The sequence below is a fragment of the Bombus huntii genome, chromosome 5 (assembly GCF_024542735.1).
Source record: "Bombus huntii isolate Logan2020A chromosome 5, iyBomHunt1.1, whole genome shotgun sequence".
Taxonomy (NCBI): domain Eukaryota; kingdom Metazoa; phylum Arthropoda; class Insecta; order Hymenoptera; family Apidae; genus Bombus; species Bombus huntii.
This window is the reverse complement of record NC_066242.1, coordinates 17,375,704-17,392,171: the sequence shown is the minus strand read 5'-3', so window position 1 is coordinate 17,392,171 and position 16,468 is coordinate 17,375,704. Positions and strand designations below refer to the sequence as shown.

Here is a 16,468-nt window from a genome sequence, read left to right as displayed (position 1 = left end):
CAATTAGAGATTAACGGAGGTTTATTCAAATTCCCATATAAAAGGTTGTTCGTTATCCTCTCTGATAAAAATTACATTTCATGCAACGCGCACCAAATTTAAACTCCACGTAGAACCAAATTGCTATATAGGGAAAGATCTCTTCTTTCGTCAATCTTCATCCCACGTCCGCTCTATTATATAAACTACTGTTCATTTCCTGCGAACATCGTCGTTTTTTCTCTTAAATGATCGTTCTCGACAGGGTTACACGAAGCCCAGGGAATACATCGTTACTGAATGGCCTCTTCGACACACGTGCGGTGAGTTTTGGTCCCTGGTTTACGATTACGAGTGTTCAGCCGTGGTGGTACTCTGCGTACCTCCCCCAGGCTCCACCAACTTCCCCAGTTTCTGGCCCGAGGGAAAACACTCGAAGAAATACGGACCCGTTTTTACGATTGATCACATCAGCCACAACCACTACACGAACATCAAGACCTGGGTGAGAAACAGCTTGCTGCTCCTTCTTTTACACGCTTTGAATTCTCTCTACGGAGTTTAAGAAGACATCTAAAAACATTTTCTTGGGCGATCTAGTTTTCTAACTAGTACGGGTTGCCGGATCGAGATTCGAATCCGAATCTTTCGCTTACCAGGCTGGTGCTTTCCCAAATTAAGTTGTCCACGCCATCGAAGAAAGTATCTTCTCTCAAACTCTTGAAGTCTCGAGTGGCTACCGTCTGGAATATAATATATAATTTTTATTCAATCTCTCACCGGCGTTTGAATACGATTTGTACGATAGATTCTAGAAAATAATCATATGGTTCTATAGATTTTTAGGATAAACAAGAAAATCGTGTCACTGACCGAGCTGATGGCAGGCGTGAAAGCACCACCGAAGACGGTTCAGTTGTTCCAACTGACGTGTTGGCCTATGGGTCACAAAGTTCCAACGTCGACAAACAGTCTGGTCGAGTTGATGAATATGGTGGAGAGGTGGAGGCAACGAACCGACTATGGACCGGTCGCTGTGGTCTCCCCAGATGGCAGAAGTCGTTGCGGTGTATATTGCGCCGCAAACGCGTGTATAGAACAAGTGATTCAACATGGGGAAGTGGACATTTTCCAAGCAGTTAAAACTGTACGCAGACATAGACCTCAGCTTGTCGAGAACATGGTGAGTGGTTATAAGCGAAGCAAGTTACTCGGCACATTCGCTTCTTCGACTTTTAACTGTCGCGAGTTCCAAATTTAAAAAAGAAATTAACTAAAAATCAATTTAAATCGAACGACAAGTATCTGTGTACGATACAAAATTGTCGATATTTTCTACCTGTCAAACTTGTCTTAAGATTCCGTTTAAAAAGGGGGATTATTTTTCATGTTACGAGCAATTTAATTATCATTTAAATCGTGCTGGAAACTGTTGCAGACCGAGTACAAATATTGTTACGACCTGGTGCTACATTACGTGCTCCACTACCTGAACAAGGACATGAACGAGAAAAAGTGAGAAAGCGAGTTGAGGGACGAGCTGTGGTTCATTGAGTTCGGTCGCGGGGCGGCGCTGCCGTTGACTCCGGAGGAAGCCCCGGCGGACGGGGAGCCAATGGTCCCGTGCGCCCAGGGTCGCGTCATCGTCGAAACGGCGCGTCCGGCGCTTCCGTATTTCGCCACGTGTACCAGTTATCGTCGGCAAGTGGCGATAACCAGCACCCCGATCGAGATAGCCAGTATATCTGGTACGTTCTCGAGTACCACACAGACCGATCAACAGTCAACGGGTTCTGGCAGCAACAGAGGCGCCATCAGTAAGATCCCGATGCTTCCGGCTCACAGTACCGCGGCCAGACCAGAAGACCTCGGTGTAACGCCCTGGTACCTCGAGGATTACCCTACCATAGATTCCTCGCCGGGGCCCATGGGCGATCGGAGCTCGTATCCCTCGTACTCGCACATGGACACGGAAATGAAGCCGGAAAGCACGTCCACGAGGAATAGCAGCATCGACAGCGAGGTACCACGACCTGGTCCAGCGAGTACCGCACCTAGGAAGGCGTACATGGATCTGAGAGACGCCATCGCTCTGCTGGACGAAACCTGCCCGAACCAGGAGCCCAGTCCGTCCCTCACGCCGAGAACACCCAGGACCCCGTTAACGCCACACCCGAGGAATAAACGGGCGCGATCTAAGAGCAGCGACAACTCATCGAACTATAGCAGCGAGAAATTAAACGATCGATCGTTCGAGAAAGAGGGTAAGGAGAAGAAGAGACCGTTTTTGAAGAAGATCGGCATCTCGAAGACGGAGGACAAGCCGTTCCTGGCGAAGCTTGCGCCTAAGATAACAGGCAAGCCTTACTTGGAGAAAATCGGGCCTAGCAAGGCGGTGGAGAAACCTTTCTTGGACAAAATTGGCTCGTCGAAGACGTTGGATAAATTCATATTCGATACTCCGCGTTATGAAAGGTGGGGCATTAAGAATGAAACGTGTGTGGAGGAAACAACGACGAAGACCGAGGAAACGAAGAAGGCGGAAGAGAGAAGGATTCAGAAGAACATGAGAGTGGAGCAATCGTTTGACGTTCAACGTAGAAGATCTGCTAAAGGTCCTTTGTTGAAGATGTATTCGTTCGAAACCGAGGATCTAGAATCGACTGTGCAAGTAAAGGAACTTCGAGATCCTCTCAGAGGTGCTTCTTTGGACGATGTCCTGGACTCCGGGCCTAGCTCTTTGCCATTGGATACTACCACCACGACGGAAGAGTCGCCTAAATTGGAAACGAAGGAACGGGCTAGCAATGGAGCTGAATTGCTCATGTGTCGCGTTACGACCAGCGAGGAAATCATTTTTACTAACGCAAGTGTCAGTTCTGATAAAGAACTTAATAGCTGGGACAATTCACCAAGAAAAAGATGGCTGCTGAAGAGAGATCCATCGACACCAAGGACACCTATTCATCGAAAGGTGATCCAAAACTCCCAAACCGTTGAACAGACGCAAGATAGCGTTCCCAATTCGCCAGTGAAACGTCCAATCTCATCTGTTCTGCCAGATCAAAATGAATCACAAGCTGACTCATCGGAGAAAAATATTTATTCGCCAATGAAGACCAGAAGACAGACGTATGAGGACCTGCTGGACAGGGATGGCAAGGATCAGGGTGAAAAACCTAGCAAACAGGCGCAGTTTGAGAGAAGAGGCATTTCTTCGGATAATCTTTTGTCCAAGGATCGCTCTATCGCTTCTCTTGGATACCAAGAAAGAGACCATGTCGAAAAAACTAGGGAAGCATCGTCGGAGGATTCTCTGGCGCATAGGATAGGTCAGGAGTATTCCAAAGAAACGTTCAAACAGCTTCAGGATAAGTTTAAGTACCATGAAATTCCTACTGAAACGTACGCAGACTTCAAAAGACGCACAAGAGGCAATGTTCAGAGCATAATTGGAAGGCAACAGGAACGACTAAAAGCGAATAACATCGTGCCGGATGCTCGTGACAAAAGTCCCAAGGATCCTACGTCAAAAACAGACGAAGCGTCAAAGTCAGTAAGTTCGACTCCCGCTAAGATGGAAACAGATTCGACTTCGGGAAGCAAGAACGAAGTGGTACGAGTCCATGGAGGTACAGTTAGGTCTGTACTGAAGAAACAACAGGGAATAGATCACCCTAGTGATCAGGACTCGGATACAAATTCATCCATAAGGCGACCAAAGAGAAGGATCTTCCACGAACCGTCACAAGAGACGATGGACTTGCTGACTGAGCTAAGAAAGGTGAAAAGTTTGCTAAAGACTCCGTCATGGGAGAAAGAGGATCTTGAACTGGATAAAAAACCAGTTCGACAGCCTAAGCGTATTCTGCTGACTGACAAGGAATTCTGTCTGTCTGTTGAACGGGAAAATAGTATTCGCCGTCCATCGAGGGTGATCAATTCCCTAGAAAGAACAGAGGAAGGACAGCTTGATAGGAAGCAAGAGGAAGATGGGCAAAAAGAGAAGGAGAAAGAGGAAGAAACGAAGGAGTCCGATGGAGGAATTCCTGGCCCGGCTCTGTTTGAGAAGAAGTGTTTGTCGTTGGACTATGCCGACGAGGAAAAACCACAGAAACCAGAAGCTAGAGCTATTTCTTTGGCTTCTGCCAGGAATTTGCCTTCGGAGGTTGAGGAAGCGGTCGATTACTCGAATGTAGCGTTGATATGCGACTCCAAAAGCTATTCCTCCGATGTTTTCAACACTCCATCCGATGAAACTAACGAGAAAGAGCGCGGTAGCGACTCGGAGAAAAACGTTCCGAAGAATATGAGCCAGAATCACTGCGCTGAAGTCGATATCGCTATTCCTATCGATCAGAAGGCAAGCAGTCCGAAGGGTAGGGTTCAGATTCAGGGTAGGACTAGCGATCTTTACGAGATCATATCCCCGAGATCAACGCCATTCCGAGTAAAAAAGCGACTCGGCAAGATCTCTGTCGAGGAGACGGTCAAGCCGGAGAGTTTCACCCTAGGTTCTAAGGTCGACTGCCGATCCACCGTTGCCCAGAAACGGACCAAGTGCTTCCCTTTATAACGCACGCCGACCTGCCAGTGGGCGAAACGCTCTCTGACGACGTCCTGTGTTTGGCGTTCACTCTGAACGAAATTCGGGCCGAGAATAATGGCAAATCTGTTGGTCTCGTTTAACTCTTCTGATAAACATGGATAGTGAGATTGATCTTGGAGCTTTGGAAAATTGTGATATGGGTGGCTGTAGACTGCTTCCGAATCCATCTTTAATTCTCGAGTACTGTTTTTTCGCTGTTTAAACAAATCTCTTTTTTCTTTTAACAGTGATCATAATAACAATAAGTTGTTCCAATAAGATCGAAAGATGATTATCTATGAGGAATTTCTGAATTCTGACAAGTGCTTCTGGTTATTGATCGTTAAATACAGCGATTCCGCCGCGGTTGTTAAGAATAAATTTAATTTGATAAATAACAAATGTGTTATAAAAAATTAAACGACGAGTATCAGGAGGGTTAACATGGCCTGGTGTACTGCCACGCTATTATCTCGCTCTCAATTTCTATCAGGGCGAAAATAGCAATCAACGTTCGCAGTTGTTCTTGGGGATAATCATACGAACTTAAATTCAACTCTCGTTTCTTTTTTCTTCTTTCTTTTACCGACAAACACAATCAAAAAGTACATAAAAGCAGGACGATAATATTTGCTAGGAAACTATCGAGAAGAACTTATCTACATTTTTGATTCTCAATAAAGTTATGATTTTCGGAACGTCCATTTTCTCCAAGATGCAAGCGATTAGAGATGGAGAGAATTTCCTTGAGGCTCGAGAGTCGTCAGTGCTTCACACTTACGCAGATAATATTCTAAAAACGCATCCCGACCACTTTTTACCCGACGTTTCGCGATAGGAAACGGCTCGAAGAAGCTCGACAGATCGACGCGAAATTTTCCACGCAGTGTATTATATCCGAACATCCGACAACGACGAAAAAACGGTGTCGCGCGCACACTTCCGCCTGTCGAGCAGTGCCTTGTTCGTGGATATATTTATTTAGACAAAAATGAGAAAAAACAAAAAAACGAAGAAAAGATTAAGCGAAAGAATTACGAAGAATCCTATCGAACGATAATTAAGTAAAAATGAAGAAAAAAAGAGAAAAAAATCACAAAAAAAATATATATAATATATAATATATATTCCGACTGCGGGCCGGATTTTCTGAATGGGTCCATGGAGTTGTGCTTTCGATTACGCGCATCACGAATGTTCTTCGACGAATTTTTGAGAAAAAGGAAACTTTCGCCAAGCTTCCGAAATTATATGCGAAAGCAGAATGACATAGAAACGCGAATTTGTACTCTTTTCGAAAATCTATTTGGATCAAAAACTTCGTTCAAGTTAGTTATGCTGCTTGAATTCGACGGATCAGTAATAAGACTTTAAGTTTGAATTCGTACAAGTCGAGTTACTTAACTTTCCATTCGATAATTTGTCTTTAGGTGAATATTTCTAATGGAAAGTAGAGGAGGGAGCAGTTGCGTACGTGAATGAAACGTTAATTATATAATTATAAACATAATTTGTAAAATCCACAAGTATAATTGTAAACGTAATTTGTAATCTATCCTGTGATGTATATCGTATAACGTAAGGCAAAATCACCTCAATGGAGATTAAAGCTGTCCTAGTAAGAAGAAAGTAAATGGCGTAAAATCCTCGCGTCCGCGAGCAAACTTCGATTTACTCGAATTTGAATTGTTTGAACGTGGGTAACTCGGCTAATCTGAACGAAGTTAAGGGGACGATCGTGAACAGAAGAGACTAGGGAATCTCGCGAGAGAGTGCAACTCCCACGCTTGCCAAGCCTATTCCCTGTTCGGCGAAGCGCGTGACGTTTTAACGACGTAAAGAAAAACGTAATATATTATATTGTATCGGAGAATAACAGATTGTTACGTTCCTCTTATAATTTTCTAGAGGTAGATAGGATCGATAAACGACACTCAATGGAATAATACGGAAAGTAAAGAATAAATGTAGATATATAAATATAAATATATATATATATATACACACAGGCAAAAAATACAATGACACGTAAGGAAAAAAAAAAAAGAAAAAGTGGTACATACTATCGTTACTCCGATGGAATATTTGTACGTATTCTATATACTATATATATATATATTATATATATGACTATTAGAGACTAAAGCGAGTTGGTATATATGTATATATATACTTGCCACGTGGTGTATACGCGTATGTATATATAAATATATATATAGAAGCGTATGTGTACCTAAATAGGTGTACTTGTACGGATCCTATAGTTGACGAAATGTGCCAAACAAAGATACGATTTATTGTATGTTATGGAGTTACTTTTATATACATATATTTATACAGAGGGTTTACGTAAAGTATATAAAACCCCGAATTGAAGATTCTTAACGTATTCTAAGTGTAGAGAAACTCTGTCAATGTGGTACGCGGCGTGAAGTACGTCGCGCTCTTTTGTTTAACCGATGTACAGGATGGTCCACTTATTACGATCCTTTCAAATATCTCTTTTATATTTAAGGAGAGAGAAAGGAGAAATATCCATAATGCCGATGACACCAATAGGCTAAAAAGTTATTTGAAATATAATTTACAAAAGGAACGATCTATCGCAATTAAATATTCAATCGATTCAATTGGCATATAGAAATTCTTAAATGCCACGTTTGCAATTCAATGTGAAATTTTGAGCGATCAACGCCATACGATTATATTAATACCGAATAATTAATTTATTTACGTTGATTGTTGACCATTGCTTTTCTCGTCCAAAAAACTGCAACCATCGATAACAAAAGATAACAGTGTCTTTTTTGATAAACCGATAAAATTCTAGCTACAGAGTATCAACCGCGAGAAAGCTGAAATTATAGCGAATTTTAATCGACGAGTGGACTCGCGTAAACCTGAGTTCATCTCGCGAGACATTTGCCTTCGTAAAGTTGTAAAAATCGTCGTCCTTCGCCGTCTATCTTCTTCGTTATCGAAAACGGAGTATACTTGAAGTGATCGTGGTTTATGGATTATCCTCCATATATATGCGTATATATAATAAACGAATGTGTATGTGAGTAGAATAATAAGAGAGCAGAAAATTCGCGCAGTGTCGGTAGAACAGATATTAATCGAGCTCAAACATCGTCTTCGATTCGAGGAATTATAGATTTTGAAGAAAACGCTCTGTATCGTTACGTGAGCGCGGACGCATCCACACGATCGTAGGTGTTTAAACGCGCGTGTAACAAGTACACGCGAATTGTCCATTGCACAGGTGAAGGTGCTCGTGCAGATTACGTGTACACGTTCGTGTACCTATATGAGCGGATATCGTATATGGTACTTACACGTACACGCATTCTCATCGACTATAATTTTATTTCAAAATCACTATCCACCCGTGGTACTCGTTGTTTCTCCGTCAGTTTACCCCTTTTTCTTTCGACGTACTAAAATTTAGAAAATCATAGAAACTTGCTATTTTAACGTCTCTGCGATAATCGTCGGATCGATTAAGGAATCTTTTCCTGAAATTATTACTTTTTATCGTAAGATCGTGGTAACTTAGCTTCTTTGATTATTCTCCGACTTTTGAGAATAATTCGTGAAATAATCGAATAATATATCGAAGTTTCTTCTCTGTTTGCTCGGTCTTTTTTCTTTTTAATTATAGAAATTTAATTATAAAAATTCGGTCATTTTGCGCGAAGAAACTTAATTCGTTATCAGAGTTAAGATTTTTCTTATCTGATACGACGGTAAAGTGTATCGTTGATCGATTCGTACGAATCTGTTAGAATTAAAAGCAACGAGTACCTACTTGCTCGTATGAAACATAATTCACGATTTTCTTGTTCGATAAACCCCGTGCAATGCGCATCGTTTACGTTCGACAAAGTGCAATCAAAAAACATGGTGAGGCAGGGTTCGCGTTCTAATTCGGGGCATAAATCGTCCAGACTCGTTCTTAACTTGGAAAATGTGAGAGGAACATCACAACAGCTATCCGTCCATCTTATCGGCTGTCCATGCTCTTCGTCTGTGTGTGTGTACCGCTAGAAATGCGTGCTTCTCGTCTACGTATATAGTTGTCTATGTAGAACATCCTTTGCTTTGCCATAACAAGATCGGATGAAATTGAGAATGATAATCGAAGAAAAGTTATTTTCATTTATAAGAAAGACTTGAATAGATGCTGCACTGTTTAAGAGAAATTTAAGGATCACGTAATGTAGCAGAAGAATATAAATTTGGAAGAATATCAAGGGAATCTAGAAACAGAGTATTCTGCTAATAATTACGAAGAAAAGAATTTTTTTTAACAAAGTAAAAAAAAATCTCGGAAACCAACTAAAAATCATCGAACAAAGTTTCATCGACTCTTTCGGGTCTTGAAATTGGATTTTCAAAATGAAAAATTTCCATACTTCTGGTGCTGAAAATTTAGAGAAAAGATTATTTAGAATTATCAAATAAAAAGAATATTCCTTAAGGATAATCTATGTCAGGCACAGAGGACCAGAAATGAAAATGAATTTTGCCTCAATGGACGACAAATCGAATCGTAGATATTCGGAATAAAAGCAACGCAAGGTAGATGAAAAGCACGCAGATCCGTTCTAAAGTATTAAAAGACACAGATCAAAGATTCGCGAGGAGTAGAGATCGTTGTATTCGGGTTTTAAACTAAGTACGTTTCTTTCTCGCGGGCGAGATTTTAGCGGCCGAGAACGAAACCCTAAACACGTCCATTCGTCACGGTCGCATGCATGAACTTTTAAAGTTTTATTGAAGAAGAATTTATGGGCCGTATTAGAAAGTTAGCCGTACGATTTTCTTATTCCCGCTGGAAATTTTCGCGCTCGAATGAATTTTAACGATTTTACGCCCCAATCAATCGGAGATTGTTTTTATTCGATTATTCTATCACATTTTACTGGAGATTTTATCGAGCTTCGTTGCTACGAAAAAATAACGAAGATTCTTTTAAAAAAGAAAGGATTTCTTTTTTCTTTTTTTTTTTTTTTTTTCTTTTGTTCGTTACTCCTGACGAATTTTTTCTATCGTTGTTTGGCCGAATGGTTGCTAATGTTTTAATATTTCAAGGGAAAGTGGAATACCGAAGTGTGGTATTATAAAAACGGGAAAGATTTTGATATCGAATGATTGGATAGTTGTTGTTACACTAAAATATATAGTATATTTTATTTGTTGTAAAAGAAAGATAATATATGAATGCACATGTGAGACAACGCAGATGCTTTTGAAACATAAACGTACGAATACTTGGACTAATCGACAATATGATGGAAATGACCTAACGTTTAATGTTTCTTTCAAGCTCGTTGAAAGCATGTACAAATTTATTAGATTTTTTAAATGTTGAATGTTTATGTTGTCCAATTGAAACTGTATTTTAAGCGAACGAATCTCTTGCAAGATGTACTAGACTTGAAGATACGTATCGTTCGAGCTTCGAGTATTTAAATTACGCGCGCAATTCACAAGCCGAATCTCGGAACTTTGGACGCGTATGTCTTTCAGACGATGATAGTTCTTTTTCTTTTTTCGTGTGCGATTTTTGGCAATAAAATTAAACGTCTCGTTTTACGTGTATGGTAAGGTGCAGAAATCCCTATTTCTATGGTAAATGCCAAAGAATTAAAAAATACGGAAACAAGACAGAAATACGGTAAAACAGAGGAACGACGTATCTCTGCGTTTTTTCTTTTTCTTAAAAGGAACATTATTTTTCTTCGAGTAGTGGGAAACATCTGATTGCAATTCGTATATATGAGATAATACATTTTTGACATTCTACTGCTCTGTTCGAGTCAATAGAATCTTCGTCTAAATATTTTTTCCTTCGTCTTCTTTTTTTTCTTTTTTTTTTAAGATATCATACATCGCTTAAATAAAGTTAAATTAAAAAACAGTTAATCCCGCTCTGTAAGCGTCGTTCCTCTTATTGTTAATTAACAAACACTTTGATTATAATTTTCGAAAAATGACGAACGAAGCAAGAATATAGCGTACTTGTATAATTTGTAAAAGTTCCACTAAACAAAAATGAATTTCATAAATCTGACTGTCATCACATGACGAATGCATAAATTTTCTAATCTGCTAATCTGGCTAGCCACTTACGACGAAATGAAAATTTGTAATGCGGGTTCGTCACAAAAGTGAAGAGAAATTAATTTTTATTAGATATAATTATCAATCAGATTCGAGTGAATTTGATTGTAATAAGAGTATTGGTATTTTTGCATTGTTAATATCACGTAATTATAATATATAATATAGCGATACACGTAAAATGAGATTGCAACGCGAAATAGAAAGAAAAAGAACGACGTTGTCGCGAATCAAGTGACAGGATGAATTTTTTAAAGCACAAGACGTTAAAGCGTTCAAGAACTCATTTTCACCAAGTTTGTCATATTTGCAATTTCTCCCTTCCGTGCATCGTTTTGCCCGAAAAAGTACGAGATGCCATGAAAAAACGTTGAGAACGAGTTCTAAATGCAATCCATTTATCGAACTGACATTAAATGGCGAGCGAATGAGCGACGTTTTGTAAATTGTGTGATAAGTGATTTAAATAAAAACACGATGTGGTACATTTTGTGTAACATTGGTACATTGTTGTAAATAATAAATAGATCGTATGTTGTATTGCGGCTATTCCGTTTATCCCCGCCCCCCTGTTAAAATCCACAGTCTAATCGTGATTCTACTTTTAATAATTTACAATGTAATGACATACATATCGCGATATTTCAATGAAAAACTCACGTTACAAAATACATTTTATAAAATATCTTACAGTTGTGGTAGAATGTGCCAGCTTCTGTAAAATCATATTTTTCTACTAGCTTACAAAATAGTTTTTCTTGAAGAATGAAGAAACATTTAAAAGTTTAATTGAATATTAGAGACAAATTTCGAATTTCGAGATTCAGAACATTGTTACAAAGTTCCTCCATGCTACTTCTCATTAAAGGATTGGGATGAGTCATTCCAGGATCGCTGGACAGGCCATTAGATGATTAAACGGTTGATTACCTTTAAATAAACGTTTATTCAAATCTTTAGTAATGTACAAGATAGATAAATTATATAAATCATATAATTCTATTACTAATATTGATATAACACAATTCAATAACGCTGTGTGTCTTATAATATTGTTATAAATTAATAATTTCGATTCTATTCCTAGTTCTATTTAAAAATAATTGATATATGCAAAAATAACATACTTCCTAACCTCTAACTTCACAGAAAAGGGAACTAACAAGATCTATGGCTAACGAATGGTGTGCTTTGAACAGCGTGCAGATGTTCTCATTGTTAAATCGTCCACGAGTTGCGAGCGGTGATCCTTCCTACGATTCAAGTTCCCGAATACCGGATCTATAATTTCGACTTGTTTCTACTTGCTCAATGGCAAAAAGAAATAAAATTAAGGAATTAATAGAATATTTAACTATTAATAAGAATTTAAAATCTTATATTCGGTAATAAAGGATGTTAGACTGATACAACTGTCAGAAATCTTATATGCTATGAAATGTACTAATATAACACAATGGTAACGCTAAGAATTGATAACTCAATGGAAATAGTAACGCACAAGAAATTACGTAACGAAAAAATAAAGCCACGAAGTCCAATGATACAGACCCTTTTATATCCTGATTTTCGCCGTAGCGGAGGGAGTGACCTATGTACAGGCGTAACTTTTCTTTCACTGATATCAGGGGTAACAACAGACCTTGCATTTGCATACCTTCAGGAGTCAAATACAGAACAACGATAGATCGGCATCACAAATATCACATGTATTTCGTACATTGCTGGTGACGTAATTACTGGCGTGTCGTCTGTGATGATTCCTATATTCACCGTAGGAAATCGCAGAGGATGTAAGAAACATCCTGAATTTTTGACAGGTCGGTATTTCATAATCTAAGACGCAAAGTTCCATTTAATGTAACGATTATGCGGCAAACTGTTTTTCTAATCCACAACCAGCAGCATTGCTGCAGACTAAACCAGAGAGGAAATAAGAGTTCTCACGCCTATGACTCTGGTTGTTCTCAGACTAGTACTGCACCATGCGGTCAAGTGCTGAAGTCAACTAAAGCTAGCATATACAAGAACCTATAAAATTAGGGATCTGTCTTGTTTGATTGCACACTAGCATAGACAAGAACCTAAAGAGTTCCACGCTACAAGAACCTATTTAACTATATTGTTCTACGGAAAAGTTCATATCTGCTTTTCTATCCGAAATAGACAAGTATAACTAGACAAGAGAATAATAAAATCGCCTAATAATGATTAATAATGATGTTAGTAAAAATATAATTCTAAAAAAGTTAAAAATAAAAAAATGTAAGGTAAAAATAAAAAAGTAGGGAAAGTATCTAACTTTAAACTTAAATACATAGGTTCTTGTATATCCTAACTTTAATTGACCTCAGCACTTCACCACATGGTATACTGTGAGACAATTAGAGCTATGGGCATGAGCACTCTTTTTTCATCTCTGACTGGACAAAACAATAGGGAACACAAGACCATAATTTTGTGTCTCTTAAAGCACTTAAAGCTCTTAAATAGAATTGTTTGTGAATAAACAAGTGTACCTTCTTATAAAGTGTTATAAAAATTATAAAAAATTCATTTCATTACTTCCATCATGTGTTACTTTGTTGAAATTGTTTTGACTATTCAAAATCAGCGCTCTATGTATGCTGGACAATACAAGAAACTTTCCATCCTCAAATCTGGAAATATCACCACCGCAGGAGTTCCTAAACCTGTAAATACGACCGTGCCTTCGATGCTTTCGCCGAAGGGTGGCGTTAAATACAAAATTCTAATCCTAGTCTCGACACTCGCTAGGGAATCTGTCTGATAATTGAGTCGTGTCTAATCGCAAAATATCAACCTTGAAAGATCAATATAGTTCGCGTTCTTGCGAGACAGAAATAAGCAGAGTGTCTCTGTCTCTGTCTGAGATATTCATAGAACTGGAATCTTCTTGTCTTTCATGTTGATTTTTCACAACTAGTCACGACTCAATTTTTGGACAGTTTTCCTTAAGCTTTGGATTTCGGTATATCGGTGTCGAAATTTGCTTATATGATGGTATATACGAGTATGATACGAATGCACATTTTCCTCTCGTCGTGCGTACGGACGTTTCTCCCACCAAAAACATCGAAGGAAGAAATGTGCGTATAGTACGACCATTTGACCGCTAGAGGTGGTAATTTGCGGAATGTACTTTTGGCTGAATTTCTTTCACGCTCATCGGCGACCTCCCTACTCACCTCTCTGGTTCCATAAATAATAATAAGATGTTAGACTTGTGTCATACGTCGTCTATGATTTAATATCTGATGTTTCAGTGTAATAATTCATAAATATATAAATATTATTATTTAGACAGAATTGAAATCATGACTTCTACTAAAGATGATGAAGATTTTTGGTACAGTAGCGAGAAACGATCTTTCTGTTTCGAAAATAACGAGGTTGAGTTCACAAAATTGCCATTGATAGTAATTTTTTGTCACTTTAACCAACAATTAATGATATTAAATAACAGGTAGATCAATTGTTTGGAGTATCAAAGACCGATACAGATAAATTATGGGCTGGTATCTCCAACACGTCGACTGCGGACGGATCTTTAAAATCTACTAATGATTATCAACCACTTAAGCCTATGTTATCTATTATCTCAGAAAAAACACTTTCTTGCAGTACGTCAGTAAAATCACACATAAATCAATTCTTGGTGCAGTTGCTTGAATTTTCATTATTTCCATTAACTGATAGGTTTGATACCAAAAACAAAGACATATATTATATGAACACCTTTCACGTTTCATAGTTTTAGCTACGGATAAATTGCAAAATCTTCATCCAGAAACAACAGGTCTACAACCAGATATTACTCTTAGAAAAATTTTACTTGGCCAACCATATTCTTTGGAACAATATAAATCGCTTGTCAGTAAAACTACCTTATTAGATGCAGCGATAATAAGTGGTGATGGAAATGCAATTTTAATAGTAATTTTTGGTTTCTACAATTTCCATAGTACCTTAAAATATTTTACATATTCTAAATAAAATAAATGTTGTAGATTATTTTATTCCTTACAAAAACTCTTAAACGGTCTTTAGTTCAAAGAATATTAGCAGAAAGGCCAGATGCTGTCAATGTTTATATAAGATATCTCTCCATAAGAATGCAAATAAATGAAATTATAGACATTTTAACGTATGTATTGCACTATGTATATTGCTATATTATTTTCTACATTTCTAATTAATTTGTCATTTTTACAGAATGCTAGGACAACCAATGGATGCAGCTGTAAGTTTTGATATAACAAAATTTTTAACTCTGCAAAATCACAGTAAATTCGTCCTATTTTAGATGAAAACTTTACACATTATCATAAAAAATACTCGAGATCCTGATAGATTACTAAACAAACTTCGAAATAGTTATAAAACACAATTTTCAACTTTAACTGATTGTAAAGAAGCTTTATTTGTCCAATCCTACATAAAGTTACTTGGTAACTATCTTTCTAGTATAATTTCAAGAATTTTGATAAATTATATATTAAGTAGATATCTTTTAATACTATTAGAATGGCAAATGGTAGCAAAAGTAATCGATGGAAATGAAGATATTGAACTAAATTCATCAGTTCTTGACTGTCTAAAACACGCGTGTAAAGGTCACTGGGATTTGCCAGAGGGTAAATTAATGTCTCCTACAATTTTATCTCAACAGCATGATGTGTCTCCTAGACAGTATCAAAAGGTTGTATTAGAAGTTAAAGCAGCAGCTAAAGAATGGGATGATGTTGATCGATTACTTGTAACAAAGGCATGTTTTATATTAAAATTTTGTAAATTAATAATAATTAATGACATAAAAAAGTGGATAATGAAGACCATTGTTAATTTGTAAATACTAGGGATGGCTAGGAAGCAAAAAATTGCAAATTCATCTTCCTATCGAAGATGTACTAAAGATATTGCATAAAAATAGTGCACCTTTCGAGGTTCTTGAAAAATACTTAAAATATGTCGATAATATAGAGAGGCGATTGGAATTGTCAAAAAATATGCATTGTTTTAGAATAGCAATTGATGTAAGTGTACAATTATTCGAATATTGGCACTAAGAAAAACTGACGTATTATGAATTTTATATCTTTTTCATAGATACTTGTACAACAAGCAGATCGTACGGCATTAATGGAATATAAAACAAAATTACAACCTCAATCCGAAGAATATTTTTACGCGGAAAGCGCGTTACGATTGCCATCGGTTAAGTGGAAAAGCTAAAACTAATTTTATTTATATTATACTGTATTTAAATATTTATTACCCGAAAAACGTAACTATACATTTCCACAATTAATTTTTACTAATTTCCTTATAAAGTATATTTATATATAAATTACAGCGACTACAAAAAATATTTGTATATCAGTGTATTTATTGCAGAATTATATACCAATTAATCAAGTCCAAGTATATTAAATATCATTTGGTAATACTTCCGTATGACTAAAAATTTAGTACTGCGAAAATAAAATGTAGAATCTGATAAAAAAAACTAAGATAACTGTACCAAATTATGCATATAAATACTATTTAAATATTTATATATTTATAGAATACATGTAGTTGTAATCACTGATACCTGCTAAAACCTGCCTTATCAGTGAATGTGATTATAAACAATAAATAAAAAAAGAAAAATGTGACTACAAATACTTTTTATAACCAGCGTATTTCGTTTATGTCATTTCAAATATTCTCGAAGAATATTGAAGATAAAAATATCAATCCTGTATG

The 16,468-nt window shown here is 37.4% G+C and overlaps 3 protein-coding genes across 8 annotated transcripts in view; all 3 read left to right on the top strand.

The window, feature by feature from the left end:
• LOC126866016 (receptor-type tyrosine-protein phosphatase kappa) overlaps positions 1-1,557 on the top strand; it is a 107,574-nt gene extending 106,017 nt beyond the window's left edge. For all 6 annotated transcript variants that reach the window (XM_050619049.1, XM_050619047.1, XM_050619046.1 and 3 more), the window contains 3 exons: positions 245-484; positions 818-1,162; positions 1,418-1,557. In XM_050619049.1, coding sequence (XP_050475006.1) covers positions 245-484; positions 818-1,162; positions 1,418-1,498 — 666 coding nt within the window. In that variant the 3' untranslated portion in view covers positions 1,499-1,557. The remainder of the gene's footprint in view (positions 1-244; positions 485-817; positions 1,163-1,417) is intronic.
• A 37-nt stretch (positions 1,558-1,594) lies between these two features.
• Positions 1,595-11,236, top strand: LOC126866009 (microtubule-associated protein futsch-like). Its single transcript, XM_050619023.1, has one exon. It carries the CDS (start codon positions 1,595-1,597, stop codon positions 4,553-4,555), a length of 2,961 nt encoding a protein of 986 aa, XP_050474980.1. The 3' UTR covers positions 4,556-11,236.
• A 2,662-nt stretch (positions 11,237-13,898) lies between these two features.
• Positions 13,899-16,290, top strand: LOC126866029 (spermatogenesis-defective protein 39 homolog). Its single transcript, XM_050619089.1, has 9 exons — positions 13,899-14,109; positions 14,184-14,340; positions 14,472-14,653; positions 14,728-14,864; positions 14,933-14,960; positions 15,024-15,168; positions 15,244-15,485; positions 15,577-15,753; positions 15,827-16,290. Exons 1-9 carry the CDS (start codon positions 14,035-14,037, stop codon positions 15,950-15,952), a joined length of 1,269 nt encoding a protein of 422 aa, XP_050475046.1. The 5' UTR covers positions 13,899-14,034; the 3' UTR covers positions 15,953-16,290.
• Positions 16,291-16,468: the final 178 nt, after the last annotated feature.